General features: G+C 46.8%; 1 protein-coding gene across 1 annotated transcript; it reads left to right on the top strand.

Moving 5' to 3' along the window:
• Positions 1 to 3,000: 3,000 nt before the first annotated feature.
• Positions 3,001 to 17,300, top strand: HTATSF1 (HIV-1 Tat specific factor 1). Its single transcript, XM_039217139.1, has 10 exons — positions 3,001 to 3,200; positions 3,389 to 3,626; positions 5,386 to 5,563; positions 6,230 to 6,277; positions 7,173 to 7,327; positions 9,975 to 10,138; positions 11,237 to 11,336; positions 13,465 to 13,554; positions 14,397 to 14,534; positions 15,011 to 17,300. The coding sequence occupies exons 2-10, from the start codon at positions 3,441 to 3,443 to the stop codon at positions 16,286 to 16,288; spliced, it is 2,337 nt and encodes a 778-aa protein (XP_039073070.1). The 5' UTR covers positions 3,001 to 3,200; positions 3,389 to 3,440; the 3' UTR covers positions 16,289 to 17,300.
• Positions 17,301 to 18,155: the final 855 nt, after the last annotated feature.

The following is an 18,155-nucleotide window of genomic DNA, read 5'->3' as shown; positions in this document are numbered from 1 at the left end:
CAAACAGTTTTGCTCAGGGTCTGCCCTGACCCAAGACTTCGAATAAAGGACCATAATAATACACTACAACGCAGGAAAACAAAGTCACAAACTTAGGTATAACCAAAATGTGCCATGGGTAAGTCTTTTGTCATTGAAGCTGAAAAGTGCTAGAAAACACGTAGCACCCACCGAAGGTGGCAAGTCTGGGTTCAAAGAATTTCTGCAGGTTCAACCATCTTAGGTCAGGGATCCATCAATCTTTTTGTCAGAGGGGTTACTTTTATTTCCACTACATGCTGAGATTACAGTAAGCGGGGACAGGAAAACTCCCGAACAGAGTGAGCTTGGATAAGCCGTTAAAAATATGTATATAGTTGGTATAGTTCAGTAATTTTCCAGAATTCCTAAGCCAGGTAGGAGACGTCTCTGGCTGAGCAGTCTTTTACAAGTTAATGTATTTTTTAAAATATTTTTATTTATTTCTAGGAGAGAGAGAGAGAGACAGCGTGAGCAGGGGAGGGTCAGAGAGAGAGGGAGACACAGACTCTGAAATAGGCTCCAGGCTCTGAGCTGGCAGTCAGCACAGAGCCCGACGCGGGGCTTGAACCCCGAACCGCGAGATCATGACCTAAGCAAAAGTCGGACGCTTAACCGACTAAGCCACTCAGGCGCCCCAAGTTAATGTATTTTTATCCACCAAGAAGGCCATGACCTAGTAGGCCAGGAGTATAGCACAGATCGCCACTGCTGAGTTCAAAGAGAGAAAGATGAAGAAGATACTCAGAGAGAGGCTGGCTGGCTGGCTCCTGAGTATTGGCTCGGCTTCCAGGGTCCAGCAGCCCCTCATGAGACCCATCTCCATCCCCATCCAGGAATTTCAGGAGCTATCATCATCATCATAACACACATATTTTTTTTTGCTTGCTACCTTGAGTGTTTCTGCGCCTTGCAAAAAAAAAAAAATCTTGAAAAAGACGGGTTACAAAGACAGAGATGCTCATGGATGACAGTTACGAGGGAGTTAATCCCACGAGTACACAGGGAAATAAGAGCCAACAGGAACCAGGCCTCAGCGTGGTTAACACGGAACAACACAATGGTCAGGTCTCACGGTCAGACAGAACGCCACCGTAGGTACAAGTGTGTTTGGCTCTCAACACCGCTGCCTCACTATTATGGCGACTCAGCGAGCCTCTGTCACTGCCTCGGCTTCTCCTCGCACTCCTGGGGAACTTCTCCACAGCAGGCCCCAGTGCTATCCCCTTCGCTATGCGAGCCTCTGTGTTACCCTGACCATGTCCCTGCCCGTTCCCTACTCAGTCCTGTCCCTGGGAGAGGCCGTTAGTGGCTCATATAGCCTAATTCGGTCTAGAACGCAGGGTCACCTCACAGGGGCTCTGGGCAGCCTGTGGGCCACGCTGGCTGGGTCACATGGGACCCAGGCATAAGGAACCATTTTGGCCACCTGTTCAGAGGGACTCGTGGATACAGCAGGCATCCAGAGGGTCACGTGCAGTAGTACGGCTGCGTAGCATATTATCTTCTATGCTGTGAACTCACTCAGGAATGAAACACGAGCCCAAGAACACATTGCTGAAAACAGCTGTACACTATTTTGGGATCCAGGAAGAAATACTTAGCAATGCTTAAACAAGTGAGCCTTATAAAACTCACGTTATCTATATTATAAAAACACACGCAAGCTCAGTTCTCTGATAGTCCCCAACAGCTCAAGAACTTCGTGAAAAAGAAATGTAACTGGGGGGGAGAAACCCACCCTAACCCAAGCTACTGTTTAAAAATCAGGGTTATGGTTGAAACCACGTTCTCACAGCTGGTATTTGGGGAGTTAGGATTTTCTAGAGCCCAAGCGCAACTGCTAGATTTAGAATCCAAAGGTCACTGGAAGAGCAGAAATAATTTCTTCTGGTAAGCTTTTCCCCACCCTCAAGTCTGGTGTATGAAATTTTATGTTTACACATAATGAGTTCATTACTGTTAGTTTCAAAGGAATGGATAAAAACGTTTAAACGGTTGCTTTTCGTGCGACACATACTGATAAGAATCATCTACATAAACACGTGTGTCTCCCTTGATTTGTGCCCGTCTCGTTGACTGCTGGCTCACCAGAGCCTGGCCCAGTCCCTGGCCCAGTCCCTGGCCCCTGGTAGTAAAATAAACATCTGATCAATAAAATAAAAGGAGAGAGACCTCTTTATCTTCTACGATAAATAAATCATTTTTGAGAAAAAGCTGGATGGAGGACAAATATTCTGTGCTTTTCTAAAAGAAAGACCAAAAACATGAAGTTAATGGGCCGGTAAACCTGGTGCTACACTTGGCCATTTAAGGTTTGGAGCCTGAGCCCCTCTGAATCGCGGTGTACAAGGGGAGGCATCTACTGCCCGCCCTCCCTTTCCATGGAGTCGACCTCCAGCCTGGGAAGGTACCAGAGAGGTTCAAGGCTGGGAAAAGGTCGGTCCCCATCCATCGTACGCTCGTTCGTCCGTTCATTCATTCATTCGCTCATTCGCTCCCTCCTCCAACATGCACTGGCCACTAACCCCCTGTGCTAGGAGCTTAGGCTAGAAGATGCCCAGGAGCTGGCGTCGGTGGTCGGGACACCATAAACCCGCCGGAGCCACGTTTCCCACGCGGAAGACGGCCAGGAGGCCCGTCTTCTGCTCAGCCGCGCACGCCCGCCCCGCCCGCCCTGTCCACTCCCCCAAGATGGCGCCCGCCGGGTGGGAACGTTCCCACGCCTCCGGCCGCCGCCCGCCGCGGCCTCCGCGCCGCCCGAGGCCCCGAGGCGCCGCGGCCCCAGGCGAGCCCCCGCGGCCCCCACACCGCGCGGCCCGGGACGCCCGGGGTGGGCAGCGCGGCGGGAACGTTGCGAGCAAAAGTCGCGCGCCCCCTGACGCCCCGCCCCCAGGGCCCCGAGCCGCCCGCGCGCCCGCCAGCGTCGGCGCTTTTTGACGCCACGGGAGGCGTGTCGGCGCGACTCGCGACGTCGCAACGTGCCTACAATGGCGACTGCGTCAGCCTGAGCGGGCCCCAGTCCGCCCGCCACCTCCAGACAGTGCCGCGGGAGCCGCGGGGGGTCGCGGGCGCCTCGGACCGGGGCGGCGGCGGCGGCGGCGGCGGCGGCGCGCGCGCGCGCGCGCTCCCGCCACAGCCCGGGGCGAGCAGCGGCGCCGAGGCCCGGCGGCGCGAGCCAGGTGGGCGGCGGCGCGGCCGGGCGGCGGGCGGCGGCGCGCGCAGCGGGCGGGAGGGGAGGGGGGTGGTGCGGGCGCCGGGCGGCCCCGATCTCCCGGGGGCTGCTGGGGCGCCACGGGGAGGCGTGCCGGGGGGCGGCGGGGCGCGGGCCGAGTGCCGCTGACCTGGCTTTCTCTGTATTCTCCTGCAGCACCTCGGCCTCCTCGCTAGCCGGGACCCTGTCCCCTTCCTAAGTCGGCAACATGAGCGGCAACAACTTGGACGGGAACGACGAGTTTGATGAGCAGTTGCGAATGCAGGAATTGTACGGCGACGCCAAGGACGCTGACACCCAGAAAGATCCCGCCGGGGAACCCGAGTCTTTCGGGCAGCAGCCGGCTGACACCCCGTACGAGTGGGACCTGGACAAGAAGGCTTGGTTCCCCAAGGTAGGAGAGCGGCGCGGGCTCCCCCGCGGAGCGGGCCCCCCTGGCCAGCCTCGCGGGGCGTCCCTTTTCCGTTTTCCTGGCTGAGGTCCGGAGTTAGAGCCCCCATGGATAGTGACGTTTCTTTTTGTTGTGTCTGTTGCATAGCCGATGTGTAGGGAAACATAAATCTTTACGAGATGCCTTAAGTGGAGTTTAATTTTTAAGTCTTTTCTGTGCCTTATTAATTTTGCCTGTGAAGGTCACAGTTGGTTATCGCATCGGTGACTGCTTTTTATTGCGAAGAGGAAAAACCCCAAGAGCAAATTTAGTAGCTGTTAATCTAAGATAGGCGACTTCACTCATCCTAGGAATTCAGAGGTTTGTTCGGCTTAGGTACTGTGTGCAAAATGCAGCATCTTGGTTCGGGGGGGAAAGTGGCCATTTAGATCTCTTTTTGGAGCCAACTTTGTCTGCACCTCTCCTTCCTATGAAATTTCGTCCTTAGCGATGTGTGTTTGAACCACACAACCCCAGGAATCGGACTCGAGGGGCAAAGCATAGCGGTGGACAAGAGCTGTGTAGAGTGCTTGGAAACTGAGTATTTTATCCCAGCTTGGGGGTCACGTAACTCGTGTTGACTTGGTTCTGTAAACTTTTCGGTTGAAGTATCCTGTTAATCCAAGTCTCCTATGGGCGGAAAAAGATACCAGAAGCACACGAATCAGCTTGCAGGCTGGTAATGGAAACCGTGTCTCCTTTGTGTAATTCGACTGTTGTTAAAATTCTTCATTTCAACTTTTTTTAAGTTTTCCGTTTTGTATTCGCGCGTATGTTCCTTTCCCTCCACATTGTTCAATTTATCCTTTCACTTGTATTGGCGGTGCCGGCGCCGGTGCGGGTTTGGTTTCTGAGTCCTCTTCACAATAGTCTGATCACGGATTCACTTGTGACTCTATCTTTTTATGTTCTGGAAGCCCATGCCTCTTCGGACTTGGAGTTTTAAATGTGCGTAACATTGATCAGAATGAAGCTAGGGCTCCCGTTTCTTTCGTTGTGCGGCTGTGCCTTCCCCCCCCCCCAAACGCCAGGAGGGTAGATGTGAGTTGAATATGTTCTTAATTTGTTCTGACACTAAATGGTAGTGTGATTTCATTAACGAGAGAGTTCAAAGAAGCATTTAGGCTTCTTTAGCCATTATAATGGCTAGCCGTCTACTCCATGTACCAAATTAGTTCCGTTCTGCGTGCTGCCTGCATACAGATATTCAGATATTTGGTGTGCGTACACTTTTGTGTATCTCTGTAGCAAAAGGCAAGTGGATTCCAGTGTTAGATTCTCGGTTGACCGTCGGTTTTTATTCTGTTTTTATTGTTCTCCGGTCCTTTCCTTTGTTGTGTGTACTTGTATGTAGCCTTAGTCAAGTAGACCGTAGAGAGGTAGTGATTTATAAATGAAAACAACTAGAAAACGGGCCAACATCACTTACAATGCCACTAGCGCCTCAGAGTTTCGTGTTGATAACCCAAGTGCCAGTGTCTTTTTTTTTTTTTCTTTCTTTCTTTTTTTTTTTTTTTTTTTGTCATTTTAGGCACATCTTCTGTGTAAGGTGACTCTGCTTGCATTTACACCTAAATCCCTACAACTGTCATCTGCAAACACTTCTGGGTCCATCTGTATCACTGACTATGCTGCCATTTAACACAGCATAAACTTTTTATGGGGCAAAATCATTTTTGAGTGTGTGTGTGTGTGTGTGCTGATTTTTTTTGTTGTTGTTTAGATCACAGAAGATTTCATTGCTACGTATCAGGCCAACTATGGCTTTTCTAACGATGGGGCATCCAGCTCAACCACAAATACACCAGAAGCGAGTGTCAAGACGGCAGAAGAACCTCAGAGCAAAACCCCTGAACCCAGTGATCCCAAAAAGAGGGGAGAAAAGAGAAAGGCTGAATCAGGCAAGTGGGTTTAGCCTGTGAAGCAGGACGTTCGTAGGCGCACCTATAGTTGCTGCGTGGAGACCAGTAGGAGCTTGAAGGGGTCCTACCTTGTGGGATTTTTATTGATGTTCTTTTTTGGGTTCATATATTGGGCTCTCGCACTAGCTTGCAGGCGTCAGGCAGGCTGTTTGAATTCTGTGCCTCAGTTTCCTCCTTTGCGAACTAGAGCGATTGGGAGGGGATTACCAGAAGTGCTGCTCGTCGGGTAATTTTCTTACACATTTTAAGTTCAGTTAAACTGGCCCCGAGGTGATTTTGCCTCTGCCCGCACATCGAAGGCGGGAGTTTGGAGTCAAAAGCAATATCGGGCATGCGAGGGAGCGAGGGCCTAACGTCAGGTCAAGGATGAATTTTTTTTTTTAAGGTAGTGTAAGAATTGTAAAGAACCAAGATGACCAGCCATACTTTTTTCAGCCATACTTTTTCAGACTTTTTTCTCCATCTGTGTGTCCAGAGATCCAATACCCTGCAAGCTGGACAGTGATTTGAGTTAGTCTATCTTGTCCTGAGGGTAAGAAAAGAGTCCTGGGGTTTTCAAGAAACTGCCACCTTGTCAGCGTTTCATAGTGTGACTCTTACCCTTTCTTGCCTGTGCTTTTTGTTTTTCTTTTTTCCTTTTTTTAGGATGGTTTCACGTTGAAGAAGACAGAAACACAAACGTATATGTGTCTGGTACGTACGCCCCTCTTAAACAAATTTAGCCAAGAAAATACTTGGTTCTGAGATTCTTTTCACAAAGAGAGTTTTCGTTTTCTGCATCTCTCGAGTCCGTTTTTTTGTCATTGTGTCACTGTTTTGTTCCACTGCATGCATTTGTAAGGAATTTGGTTTTTGTTAATTACAGAACTAAGAAAAATTAAGTTAGGTGTAACTTTGCACATCATCCTTTTTGTCTCCTTTAGGTAACTTAGAGCAGTTTGCCCTTTCAGTGCTACAAGGCTTAAGCAAAACATGATTTTATTTTATTCTTTTTTTGATCTTTATTTAGTTTTGAGAGACAGAGCGTGAGCAGGGGAGGGACAGAGAGAGAGGGAGACACAGAATCAGTCTGAAGCAGGCTCCAGGCTCTGACCTGCCAGCACAGAGCCCGACATGGGGCTCGAACTCACAAACCGCGAGATCATGACCTGAGCCGAAGTCGGACACTTAACCGACTGAGCCACCCAGGAGCCCCAAGCAAAACATGATTTTAATGTATATTTGAACGCATGAAAACGTGAAATTTCCTCAATTTTATAGATGTGAGAATCTTTACGTGCATTTAGAAAATCAAAATTGTGGGGCACCTGGGTGGGTCAGTCAGTTACACATCTGACTCTTGGTTTCAGCTCAGGTCACTAACCCAGGGTCGTGGGGTGGAGCCCCGCAGGGGCCACTGCTGAGTGTGGAGCCTGCTTAAGATTCTCTTTCCCCCCGTGCCCCTCTCCCCGTCTCCCTCTCTCTTTCTTAAAAAAAAAAAAAAAAAACGTATGTTCATCTGAGTCGTAGATTTTGAACTAGTGGAATACTTACGTGACCCTCACTGTTACTGTACATGCCTTTATAATTTCTCCCTCTAATGTTACAGGTTTGCCTCCAGACATTACAGTGGATGAATTTATACAGCTCATGTCCAAGTTCGGCATTATTATGAGAGATCCTCAAACAGAAGAATTTAAGGTCAAGCTTTACAAAGATAACCAAGGAAATCTTAAAGGAGATGGGCTTTGCTGTTATTTGAAGGTGAGTTATGTGGTCAGGTTTCTTGTATTTCCGTGTTTAACTCAGGAACCAGAGCTATAATTTTGCATAGATGATAAGTAAGCCTGAGAACTATTCAAAACAGGATGTGAAGAAAACTGAAATTTCAGATTGTGCCTGTTTATATTGCATCGGTGAAGTTATTTACTTGTCCTAGGAAAATATGTTATCAGGTCAAGATGTTCTGTGCGTTCTGTGACCGAAATGCTGCTTTTGCCTTAAAAGGATTCTCATCGCAGAGATCTCTCTAGGAGTATAGGCATATAATCCACCCAGAACACATTTTAAAAATCCACCAAGAAAAGAAAGCCAGTAACATTTTATTTGCCTGCTGGAATGAATTGGACCCAGGTTTGGCAATCTTGGGCCCACTGCCTGTTTTTATAAATAAAAGTTTTATTGGGACGTGGGCCACATTAATTTATTCATTCATTCACTCGCTCACTTGTTGTCTATGGCTGCTTTTGTGCTTCCACAGCAAAGGTGAGGGGTTGCAGCATACGGCACATGGCCCACAAAGCCTAATATATTTACCAGCTGGCCCTTTCCAAAAGTTTTCTGAGCCCTGAATTAGACCATCAAGGAGGTGGTGGCTCTGCTTCCTGCTTTGAACTATATTATCTTTTATTTTATTTTATTTTTTTAAGTTTATTTTTGAGAGAGAGACAGTGTGAGCAGGGGTGGAGGAAGGGCAGAGACAAGGAGAGACACAGAACCCGAAGCGGGCTCCAGGCTCCATGCTCTCAGCACAGAGCCCGACACAGGGCTTGAACTCACAAACTGTGAGACCATGATCTGAGCTGAAGTCGGACGCTTAACCGACTGAGCCACGCAGGTGCCCCCCTGAAATATATTTTCAACGGGAGACAAGAGAGGGTGGTATGACTAGAAACTTGCAGAACTTTATGCGTTCCTGGCGGCATCAGTTGCACAGGGCAAGCTCCTGTCAAAGGTGGCCATCGTTTCTGGATTGCCTGTCACCTTAGGAGCACATGTTGCGCAGAAGAAATGGGCACAAAGATGACAGGTACCCGTGTCACGGAAGGGGAGATAATTACATAGTAAGACCATAGTGATCAGACAACAATACCGACACCACGGGTGCGCTGTGAGTGTGCGACATTTCCGTGAACTCAGACGGGGGTAGGATGGAACTGACAGCTCTCCGGAAGATAGGTTTTGAGTCTGATTCTTGAACGTGATGGGGGTTACACATGAGGACGAGCATCTCAGGTAGTTAGTTATTGTCAAATCCAAGGGTACTTGAGGGTTTTACGAGTCCTTCAAGGGTTATTAAAAACCTGTAAGCAGATTCTTAGGGAGTTGGATTGGACTTTTAAAAATCTTCTTTGTTTATTTCTTTACTTTGAGAGAGACAGAGACAGCATGAGTGGGGGAGGGGCAGAGAGAGACGGAGAGAGAGACCCCCTCTCTCTGCGCTGCCAGTGTGGAGCCCGACGGGTTCGAACCCACAAACCCGCAGCATCATGACCTGAGCCAAAACCAGGAGTTGTAAGCCTAACCAACTGAGCCACCCAGGCGCCCCAGTTTGGTTTGATTTTTAAATTTTTGTAAAGAGAAAAATGTGGTTTTAAATAACTCTACATAGGGGCGCCTGGGTGGCTTAGTCGGTTAAGCGTCCGACTTTCGCTTAGGTCATGATCTCACGGTTCGTGGGTTCGAGCCCCGCGTCGGGCTCTGTGCTGACTGCCAGCTCAGAGCCTGGAGCCTGTTTCAGTCTGTGACTCCCTCTCTCTCTGACCCTCCCCTGCTCATGCTGTCTCTCTCTCTCTCTCTCCTAGAAATAAATAAAACATAAAAAAAAAATTAAAAAAAAAAAATAAATAAATAAATAACTCTACATATAAATAGTTGATGATCCATAAAAGTGCAAGCTTGGCCAACGAGTAAATTAGGTTCCAAAAAATAACTGTTCTAGGATCCATATTTGATCGCGCAGCTGAGTTCAGTTATTTTTTGTGTCTTCCTCAGGTCCTCAGATCTCTGACTCTGCATAGGACTGACAACTGCCCCCTTTGCCCAGAATCCTCCAATGCATTTAATGTCCAAGCTGTCACATAATCCACCTTCACACTAGATCACAGACCTACATTTTAATTGGTGGACAAAACAACCAACGGCTGGCTATTTTATTCCCAGCTCTTGAGTCATGTAGCATTTTAAGGACGACTGTTTTAGAATTTTGAAACTGGAAGATACCTTAGAAGTCCCACACGTCCATTTGCCTCATTGAGAAAGAGACTCCAGGGGCAACGCTACTTACTGTTCCAATGATGATGCAATTTATTGAACGCCCACTCTATGCCAGTCCCTATTTTTTGTGTGCATTCTTTCACTTAATTTTATCAAGAACCCTGCGAAGAAGGCATTTCTCTTCCCATTTTACAGATGACGAAATTGAATGGCTTGCCCAAGTTCACATAGCTGGTTGGGGACAGCCGTGCCCAAAGTGCAGGTTTCCTGATAAGGCTTTTTGGGGTTCTTTATCTCAAAGGGCTACTTAGGATGAAACCTTGATTGACTGTATAGTCGGCATCACCCAGAAGAGCTCCCAGAGATCTCGTTTAAGTGTGTAAATCCCTGACTGTCTCCTTTTACCTTTACAAAGAGGGAATCCGTGGATCTCGCGTTAAAACTTCTGGATGAAGATGAAATCCGAGGCTACAAGTTACATGTCGAAGTGGCAAAGTTTCAGCTGAAGGGGGAATATGATGCCTCCAAGAAGAAGAAGAAGTGCAAAGACTACAAGAAAAAGCTGTCTATGCAACAGAAGTTTGTGGTTTTGTTTTCCCTTTGTGAAAGATTTCCTAAAAATGTCCTAGAGCATGTTTTTGCTAGAGCCACCTCGTTTCCTTCCATCAGATACGCCCATGGGTTATTATTTTCAAAGAATCGATTAGATTGTCAGCAACCTTCAGTGATCTGTACAGTAGGGTGATCCGGCAGTGGTGGGGTTTTTATCTTCTGGGGGGTTTATTTGTGATGTGATGTAGGCTTAAGTGAGATGAGAGGGGTGTCTGGAAGAAGTTGAACGTCAGATTAAATAACGTAGTTTAGGCTTCTGTACCAGAGCCAAGGGTTCATTGTTGATACAAATGGACACCAGCTACACCAGGAGGTAGCACGTTATATGTAGGCTCGTTAAGAGGAGTTGGAAGTTAGAAACAAGAGCTTCTTAAAAAAATTTTTTTAGTGTTTAATTTTGAGAGACACACAGTGAGAGTGGGGGAGGGGTAGAGAGAGAGGGGGAGACACGGAGTCCAAAGCAGGCTCCAGGCTCCAAGCTGTCAGCACAGAGCCCGATGTGGGGCTCGAACTCCCGAACCTTGAGACCATGACCTGAGCTGAAGTTGGACGCTCAACTGACTGAGCCACCCAGGCGCCCCTGGCAATAATAGCTTTTATCGTTAAAACATTTATCATTAAAACAACAGCTTTAAGGTTGTCACAGAGCAGTTTTACATATTTCGATGCGGTTTGTTCTTCGTAATCCTAAAATGTTTAAAAACCCATACAATTTGGACATATCTTTCACCCTCATCACCCTTGTAGTATAGTCATAAATACTAGATCTAAGTGTAATCGTAAGTACTAGGTAGTTATAAATACTGAATGATCAGCACTTTTACACGAGTCTCACTGGAATGGTTGTAACCAGACAGCAGTTGTAAAAGATAAATTCTGGGGGTTTCAAGACGCTGGGTCCATCCCCCCCCCACCCGATTTTTTACTTCAGAAGGTTCCCTGAATAGAACTGTTGGTTTGGAGTCAGGAAGTTAACGCCCTTAAACATTCAGTAAAGGATTATTGTAACAACTCTTTGTCTTCTGAAACAAAATTCAGTCTCTCCTCACTGCTTTGTTGCATCAGGCAGCTGGACTGGAGACCCGAGAGGAGAGCTGGCCCGTCCCGAATGCGCCACGAACGCGTCGTCATCATCAAGAACATGTTTCATCCCATGGATTTTGAGGTATGAGGCAATGTTCTCACTGATGGACACACTGATGTGCTTTTTTTCTTTTTTTCCAAGGGAGCCCAAAGCTCCCCTTGGCCTGTGTCTCTCATGTCACACCCTGCACGTCCACGCAGCTGGCAGGGTAGGAAGATAGAGCCAAGAGCCGGTGTTGGGATGCTCCCGTGGTTGGCCCGGGGTTCTTTGAGCTGTCTCCCAGGGACACTGCTCGACACCCACACGGTGGCTGCAAGTGGCAGCTGCCCATTACGGGAAACCGTTAAAAATCTCATCACAAGAAGATTTCTGGCCACTGCGTGTAGATTCCGAGTGCAGTTCAACAAGTATGAGAACCTCCCTTTGGTACTAAAGGTTTGATCCTTAAAAAACAATGTCAGGTTAATGAACTACGGCTCCTGACGTTTAAAGATCGAAGGTTGTTTCTCAAGAGCCAACTTTGTCAAATTTCTTCCGTGGCTTTTAGGAGGACTTTATGATACCTAAGGTCCTTGTAAAATTCTGAGAACAGCAAATAAAAATGAGTAGAGGAGGAAGAGCTGGGGGCGTCTAAGAGGTGTAGGGGTGTATGGCTCGCCCCCAGGGCGCCTTGTGCTGCCTTGTGCTACGTTCTGTCCTCCCGTTCTGGTCGTCTCCGTGTAGACCTGGGGGCTCCTTTGTGAAAGAACTGTTCTTTGTTCCCTGCCCGGCTTCTGAATTTTGGGGCAACCAGCTACACATAAGCTAGAGCAAAGTAACAGGTAAAGATAAGTGAACAGAAAGGTAACAAGTCACACACGAGAAAAAAAATGTTCACAGTGTGGGGCGCCTGGGTGGCTCAGTTGGTTAAGCGTCTGACTTCGGCTCAGGTCATAATCTTGCATTTTGTGAGTTTGAGCCCCGCGTCGGGCTCTGTGCTGACAGCTCGGAGGCTGGAGCATGCTTCACATTCTGCGTCTCCCCCTCCCTCTCTCTGCCCCTCCGCAGCTTGCACTCTGTCTCTCTTTCTCTCTCTCAAAAATAAACATTAAAAAAATATATCAATGGGTTACATTATGGGTTCTTTTCCCCTTTAGTAGTAAATCTTCAAAAGCTGGTGTTCCCTTCAGACTTGGAACGCACCTCAGTTGGGACTAGCCACATTTTAAGTGCCCGGTAGCCGCATGTGGTTAGTGGCCACCATCTTGGCCAGAGTAGGTTTAGATTGGAAAGGAATGAGAAATATGGTTTCTTTCTTCCCGGGAAAACCAAACAGCACCCTGGGAGGAAGTTAGGAGAGTTGCGCAGAAGGTTTCGGTGTGTCTGTCTGATTTTAGTCTCCAGTCTATTGCTTGACAAGTGTTGTCTTTTGAAAATTTCCATTCTCAGCTCTATTAAAGAGTTTCCCTAGAGGAGGGAACTGTTATCTTTAAGCTTCAGGCCACCACACAGCAGGGAGGATATGTTCATTTTTCAAGCTGGTCTAAATGAAAATGGAAGCGTAGGAAGATTTTGGCTAAAATTTGATATCCTTGTAGGAAAAGCCCAGAGACTGCTACGGAAATAAAGAAAATGATGCTACTACCCCCCCACACACCCACACACACACACAATGGAATCACACCGAAATGTATTAAATATTTTGAAACAGTTTTCATATGTTTTTACTAGAATCCCACTTTCCCTCGGTCAGTACAGTAGAGGTGTTGGTCCAGCTGCTGCCTGCCATGCTTGGCCATTTCTTCCTTCTTCTAGCTGGGCCAGCCTGCAGGGGCAGCGGCCTTGGTGATCTAACTGCATTTGAGTTTGACATTTTAGAATTTTGTAGACCGCAGACAAGAACAGCTCAATTTAAGCAAAACCTTTGTTTGTTTGTTTGTTGGCCGGTCACAGCAAGAAATTCGATTCCTAGGGTTCGCACTTAGAGAAGGGGGAGGGGCGCCTGGGTGGCTCAGTTGGTTAAGCGTCCGACTTCGGCTCAGGTCATGATCTCGCGGTTTGTGGGTGACAGCTCAGAGCCCGGAGGCTGCTTCGGATTCTGTGTCTCTGCCTCTCTCTGCCCCTTCCCTGCTCATGCTCTGTATCTCAATAATAAATAAACATTAAAAAATTTATAAAAAAGAAACAGAAGAAGGGGGCAAGCCTGTTTTAATCACGTGTATTTTGGCAGGATGACCCACTGGTGTTGAATGAGATCAGAGAAGACCTCCGAGTAGAGTGTTCAAAGTTCGGACAGATCAGGAAGCTCCTTCTCTTTGATGTAAGTTCTTGCGGTTTAGCAGGTCATTCCCAGATGTCCAGGTGCCCCAGAAATTACGTTCATGTATGCTACCTAGTGGTGGTCATCTATCCACAATAATTAGATGAACATCGATGGTGAGTCATGGCTTCGCTAGATGGTCAGATACGGTCAGACAAAAGAAAGCACGAGAAAAGATGCAGGAGACCTTGTGGTTTCCTGTTTGCCTCCATGTTTCCCTCTTTTTGAATTATTCTCCTCCATATATGAAGAATAGTCAAGCAACATATTTTTCTGTACGTTCCCCATGTTGCCTTTTTTTTTTTTTTTTAACACTTACAAGATCAACACAGAATAATTCAGAGTCACCATTTAGTGATTGCCTACGAGCTGCTTTACACGTTCTCTCGTCTAATCTTCGGGATCCTTTGGGGTAGATGGGTGATAGGTACTAGTCGACCCATTTTACAGACAGGGAAGCTGGACGTTTCAAGATTGAGCACCTTGCTCAAGGTCACTCAGCTGCCGAGTGGCTTTAGCCACTTAATCCCGGAATATTTCATCCTGAGGCTGTCGGACTTGAGAGTCTACACTAGTTAACAAGTCTACCATCTTGCCTCTCTTCAGGCATTGTTGTCAGTAGATATATTTCCAAGGACATCGTGCTTGGTTCTTGATAGACAAGATTAGGCTGAAGAAGCAGCTAGCCTCAGGTCACTGGCCAGGGTCACAAGGACCAATGGCTTCATACATAAAACGTTTAAGCCTAAGTTATCAGAAAGAACTCTACTTCGTTCCTGTTCTGTCCAGTGTGTGTGTTGTACTTTTAATTTTCTCATTCATTCTGCCTTTTGTCTTTCTAGAGACACCCAGATGGTGTGGCCTCTGTGTCCTTTCGAGATCCAGAGGAGGCTGATTATTGTATCCAGACCCTCGATGGAAGGTGGTTTGGCGGCCGTCAGATCACCGCCCAAGCATGGGATGGGACTACGGACTATCAGGTAAATTCTGTAACTGTCAAGGGCGCATCACTTGTTTCATTACCAACAAATACTGATCTAGTGGTCCTTTGGGTTCCGTTTAGTCTGTTCACTGTAACAGTACTTCTCCTAAACAATACTTTGCATTCAGAGCATAGGAAGAGAAATGTTTTAGTCTTTCACTTTAGAAGCCTAAAATTTTGAGGCATGTTCAGAATAGTGATAAGTACTGGCAGAGTTCAAATATTAACTTTTCCGTGGATGAGACATTTCTGGAGTACTGTAGTGTTAGGCATTTCTTTAAATGGTCTTAAAGTCAACTCTAGTTGATCAAGATGTTCAAGTTTTGAAAACCGGCAATAGGGAAATGCTCTGATTTCCCAGGAAGAGATACCTTATAAAATCAGGTACTTGCGTCAGTATCAGAAGTGTGCAGAGAGATTGGTACTTCTTTTCGCCCAAAACTTATTTTAATGGCAGTTCCCATTTCTCCACAGGTGGAAGAGACCACAAGAGAAAGGGAGGAAAGGCTGAGGGGATGGGAGGCTTTCCTCAATGCTCCCGAGGCCAACAGAGGCCTTCGGCGTTCAAATTCCGTCTGTGCTTCGGAAAGGGCGGGTCCTTCCAGAGTAAGGCATTTTTCGGAGCACCCTAGCACATCACAGATGAACGCACCAGAGGGCACGACCGAAATGGCATTTGAGGAGCCTCTAGATGAAAAGAAGTTTGAAAAAACCGAAGACGGGGGAGAATTTGAAGGAGATGCTTCTGAGAAAGGTGCCAAAGAAAGTGGCCCCGACAAAGAGGCTGAAGGCTGCCCCCAGAAAGAATCTGAAGAAAGCTGCCTTAAAACGGGGTCTGAGGAAGGCTGCCCCAAGAGAGAGCGGGAAGAAGACTACCCCGAAAGAGAGTCTGGAGAAGGCAACCCTGAAAAGGAGTTTGAAGAGGGTAGTCCTAAAACAGAGTCTAAAGAGAATGGCCCCGAACGGGAATCCAAAAAGAAGAGGCTCAAAAATGATTATGAAGAGAATGGCCTCAAGAAGGAGTCTGATCAAGATGGCTCCAGCAAGGAGCACGAAGAGGAGGAGAGCCTCCAAAAGGAGTCTGAAGAAGACGACTCGGAAAGGGAGTCCGAAGAAGAGGGCTCTGAAAAGCAATTCGAAGACAGCTCTGAAAGAGAATTTGAAGAGAACGGCCTTGAGAAGGATTTCGAAGAGGATGCGTCCGACAAGGAATTTGGCGAAAACATCCTCGAGAGGGAGTTCGAAGACAATGACTCTGACAAATCGGAATTTGGAGATAGCAGCTCGGAAAGAGTATTTGATGAGGAAGTCTCTGAGAGAGAGTTTGACGAAGAGTCCGATGAAAAGGAAGAAGGGGAAGACACCTACGAGAAGGTCTTTGACGATGAGTCCGACGAAAAAGAGGACGAGGAATATGCCGATGAAAAGGGCCTCGAAGACACCGACGAGAAGATGTTTGACGATTCCGATGACAAAGAAGACGAGGAGGGTGCAGAGGTAAAGGAAGATGAAGATGTGGATGAAAAGATGTTCGAAGAGGATGATTCCAACGGAAAGCTGTTTGAGGACGAAGATTCCGGCGAGAAGCTGTTCGACGATTCCGAAGAGAGAGGGACAGCGGGGGGCTTGGGGAACACGAAGGAAGAAGGGCCCCTGTCCACAGGCAGCAGCTTTGTCCTCAGTAGCGACGACAACGATGACGACGACGATGACGACGACGATGACGTTGATGACGTCGACGACAACATTTAATCCCTTACACTTGCTTTGTAGGGAGCTTCCTCTGGCTCCATTCTGCCCGTGCTCCAGGGCAATTGCTAGTAGTGTTACATGCACACGTGCCTCGTGGTAGGATGCCATCAGTAATGCAGTGACGTTTTCATTGTACCTGTACTTAATGAATTTAAATCTGTGTTCATTGGCTGTTCAGTTAAAACTTCATAATATAATTCAAGTAAGCTGGGTACTTTGTCCTTTGTCTGATTTGTTAATTGCATGCAGAATAATATTTTTTAAAGTATTCTGATTGAAGTTTGTGATACTCAAAAATAAAAATAAGTTGTTAATATGCTGAAACCGATAAGTGGACCTGGCGTTACGTTGCATTTGAAATTCTTGCTATTGCTTAGTTCTCACTAAAGTGTGGTTTTTGTGAGGACTTGACAAAGCCCGTAGGAGTCAGCTCGCTTCCAGCTTACGTTAGAACGTAACATCCCCACTTCCCCTCCCAAACCAGAACATGTTACTAAACTTATAAAGCAGATTACAGTCTGGAGTTTTTCCCTGCCCAGTCCTTGCAAGTTACTTTGATAATCGTTTTCCTTTTCTACCCTCTTTCCCGGGAAATTGACTCTTAGATGTGTAAAAGTGAACTTCCTGAGGCCCACGGCTTCCATTGATTCGAAACACGGATGAGGGGATTGGAATTCTGTGTACCGTTGGGGCCCCTTGAGAAGCTGATTAAAGTTAGGGGACCTTTCCCCAGAAAAATGTATGCACACACTACACAGCTTTTTTTGTATGCACTTTTCAGAGGTTTATGGATCCCCTGGAGTTTAAGATTTGCTTTTGTCACGCATACTTCAGCTTTTTGTTCTACGTTCGTGGTGTCTAGTACTGTGTTCAGTTGTGTAGTCCCAATAAAAATTGGAGTCTTCATTGTGGTTTCCAGATCCAGTACTGGTGAACTGACGTCTAATGTAGTATTAAGTTACTCTCGTGAATTAGAAGCATTAAAATAAACTGCCTTGGTGCTTTTTCATTATACCGTCTGTAAGTGTAATCATTACCCTCTGGAGACCAAAAAAAAAAAACAAACCTATTTCAAGCCAAAGCTGAGAATTTTGTAGTTGATGTCTGGGATTTCTTAAATCTCAGGATTTTCACCAGGGGTAAATCCGTAAAAGAGCTAAAGGAATTTACTGGGGCGCCTGGGTTGCCCATTCGAGCATTGGACTCTTCACTTCACCTCAGGTAGCGATCTTGTGATTTGTGGGATCAAGTCCTACTTTGGGCTCTGTGCTGACAGTGGAACCTGCTTGGGATTTTTCTCTTTGCCCTTCCACTGCTCCCGTGTACATGCATGCTCTCTCTTTCAATTTTTTTTTTTTAATTTATAAAAATAGGGGTGCCTTTGTGGCTCAGTTGGTTAAGTGGCCAACGCTTGGTTTCGGCTCAGTCATGATCTCACAGTTCGTAGGTTTGAACCCTGTGTAGAGCCTGCTTGGGATTCCCTCTTCCTCTCTCTGCCCCTCCCCGACTTGTGCTCTCCCTCTCAAATTAAATAAAAATAAAAAGCAACATTTAAAAATAAAAACAATTTAAAAATAAGAGCTAAAGAGATGTAAATCTAGAAAAGTTGCAGGCCCTAACAGTGTTCCCTTTAGAAGTAAGCCGGGAGCACTCAACATATTTATTGGTTTCCGGAATCACCGCATACGTTTATCTCCCATACACAATGGTTGGAACACAGAACTACACCACAGACCAGCTCCAAGACCATTAGAAGGGGGGCCACTTTCTTTCCAACTTCTTTTCCCCTGCTCATTAATTTGGCTGATAACAAATACTCATGCCCATTTTATTTGAACACCCCGGAAACAAAAGTCGCAAATAGTTG

The sequence above is a fragment of the Hyaena hyaena genome, unplaced genomic scaffold (assembly GCF_003009895.1).
Source record: "Hyaena hyaena isolate Hyena2069 unplaced genomic scaffold, ASM300989v1 scaffold_669, whole genome shotgun sequence".
NCBI lineage: Eukaryota > Metazoa > Chordata > Mammalia > Carnivora > Hyaenidae > Hyaena > Hyaena hyaena.
This window is presented reverse-complemented; position numbering and strand designations above follow the sequence as displayed.

Excerpts from the sequence above, each read along its gene's own strand:
- HTATSF1 (XM_039217139.1), top strand. The coding sequence starts at position 3,441 with ATGAGCGGCAACAACTTGGACGGGAACGACGAGTTTGATGAGCAGTTG. Across the intron at positions 3,627-5,385 it reads AGAAGGCTTGGTTCCCCAAG|ATCACAGAAGATTTCATTGC; the intron begins GTAGGAGAGCGG and ends GTTGTTGTTTAG. Across the intron at positions 14,535-15,010 it reads ATGGGACTACGGACTATCAG|GTGGAAGAGACCACAAGAGA; the intron begins GTAAATTCTGTA and ends ATTTCTCCACAG.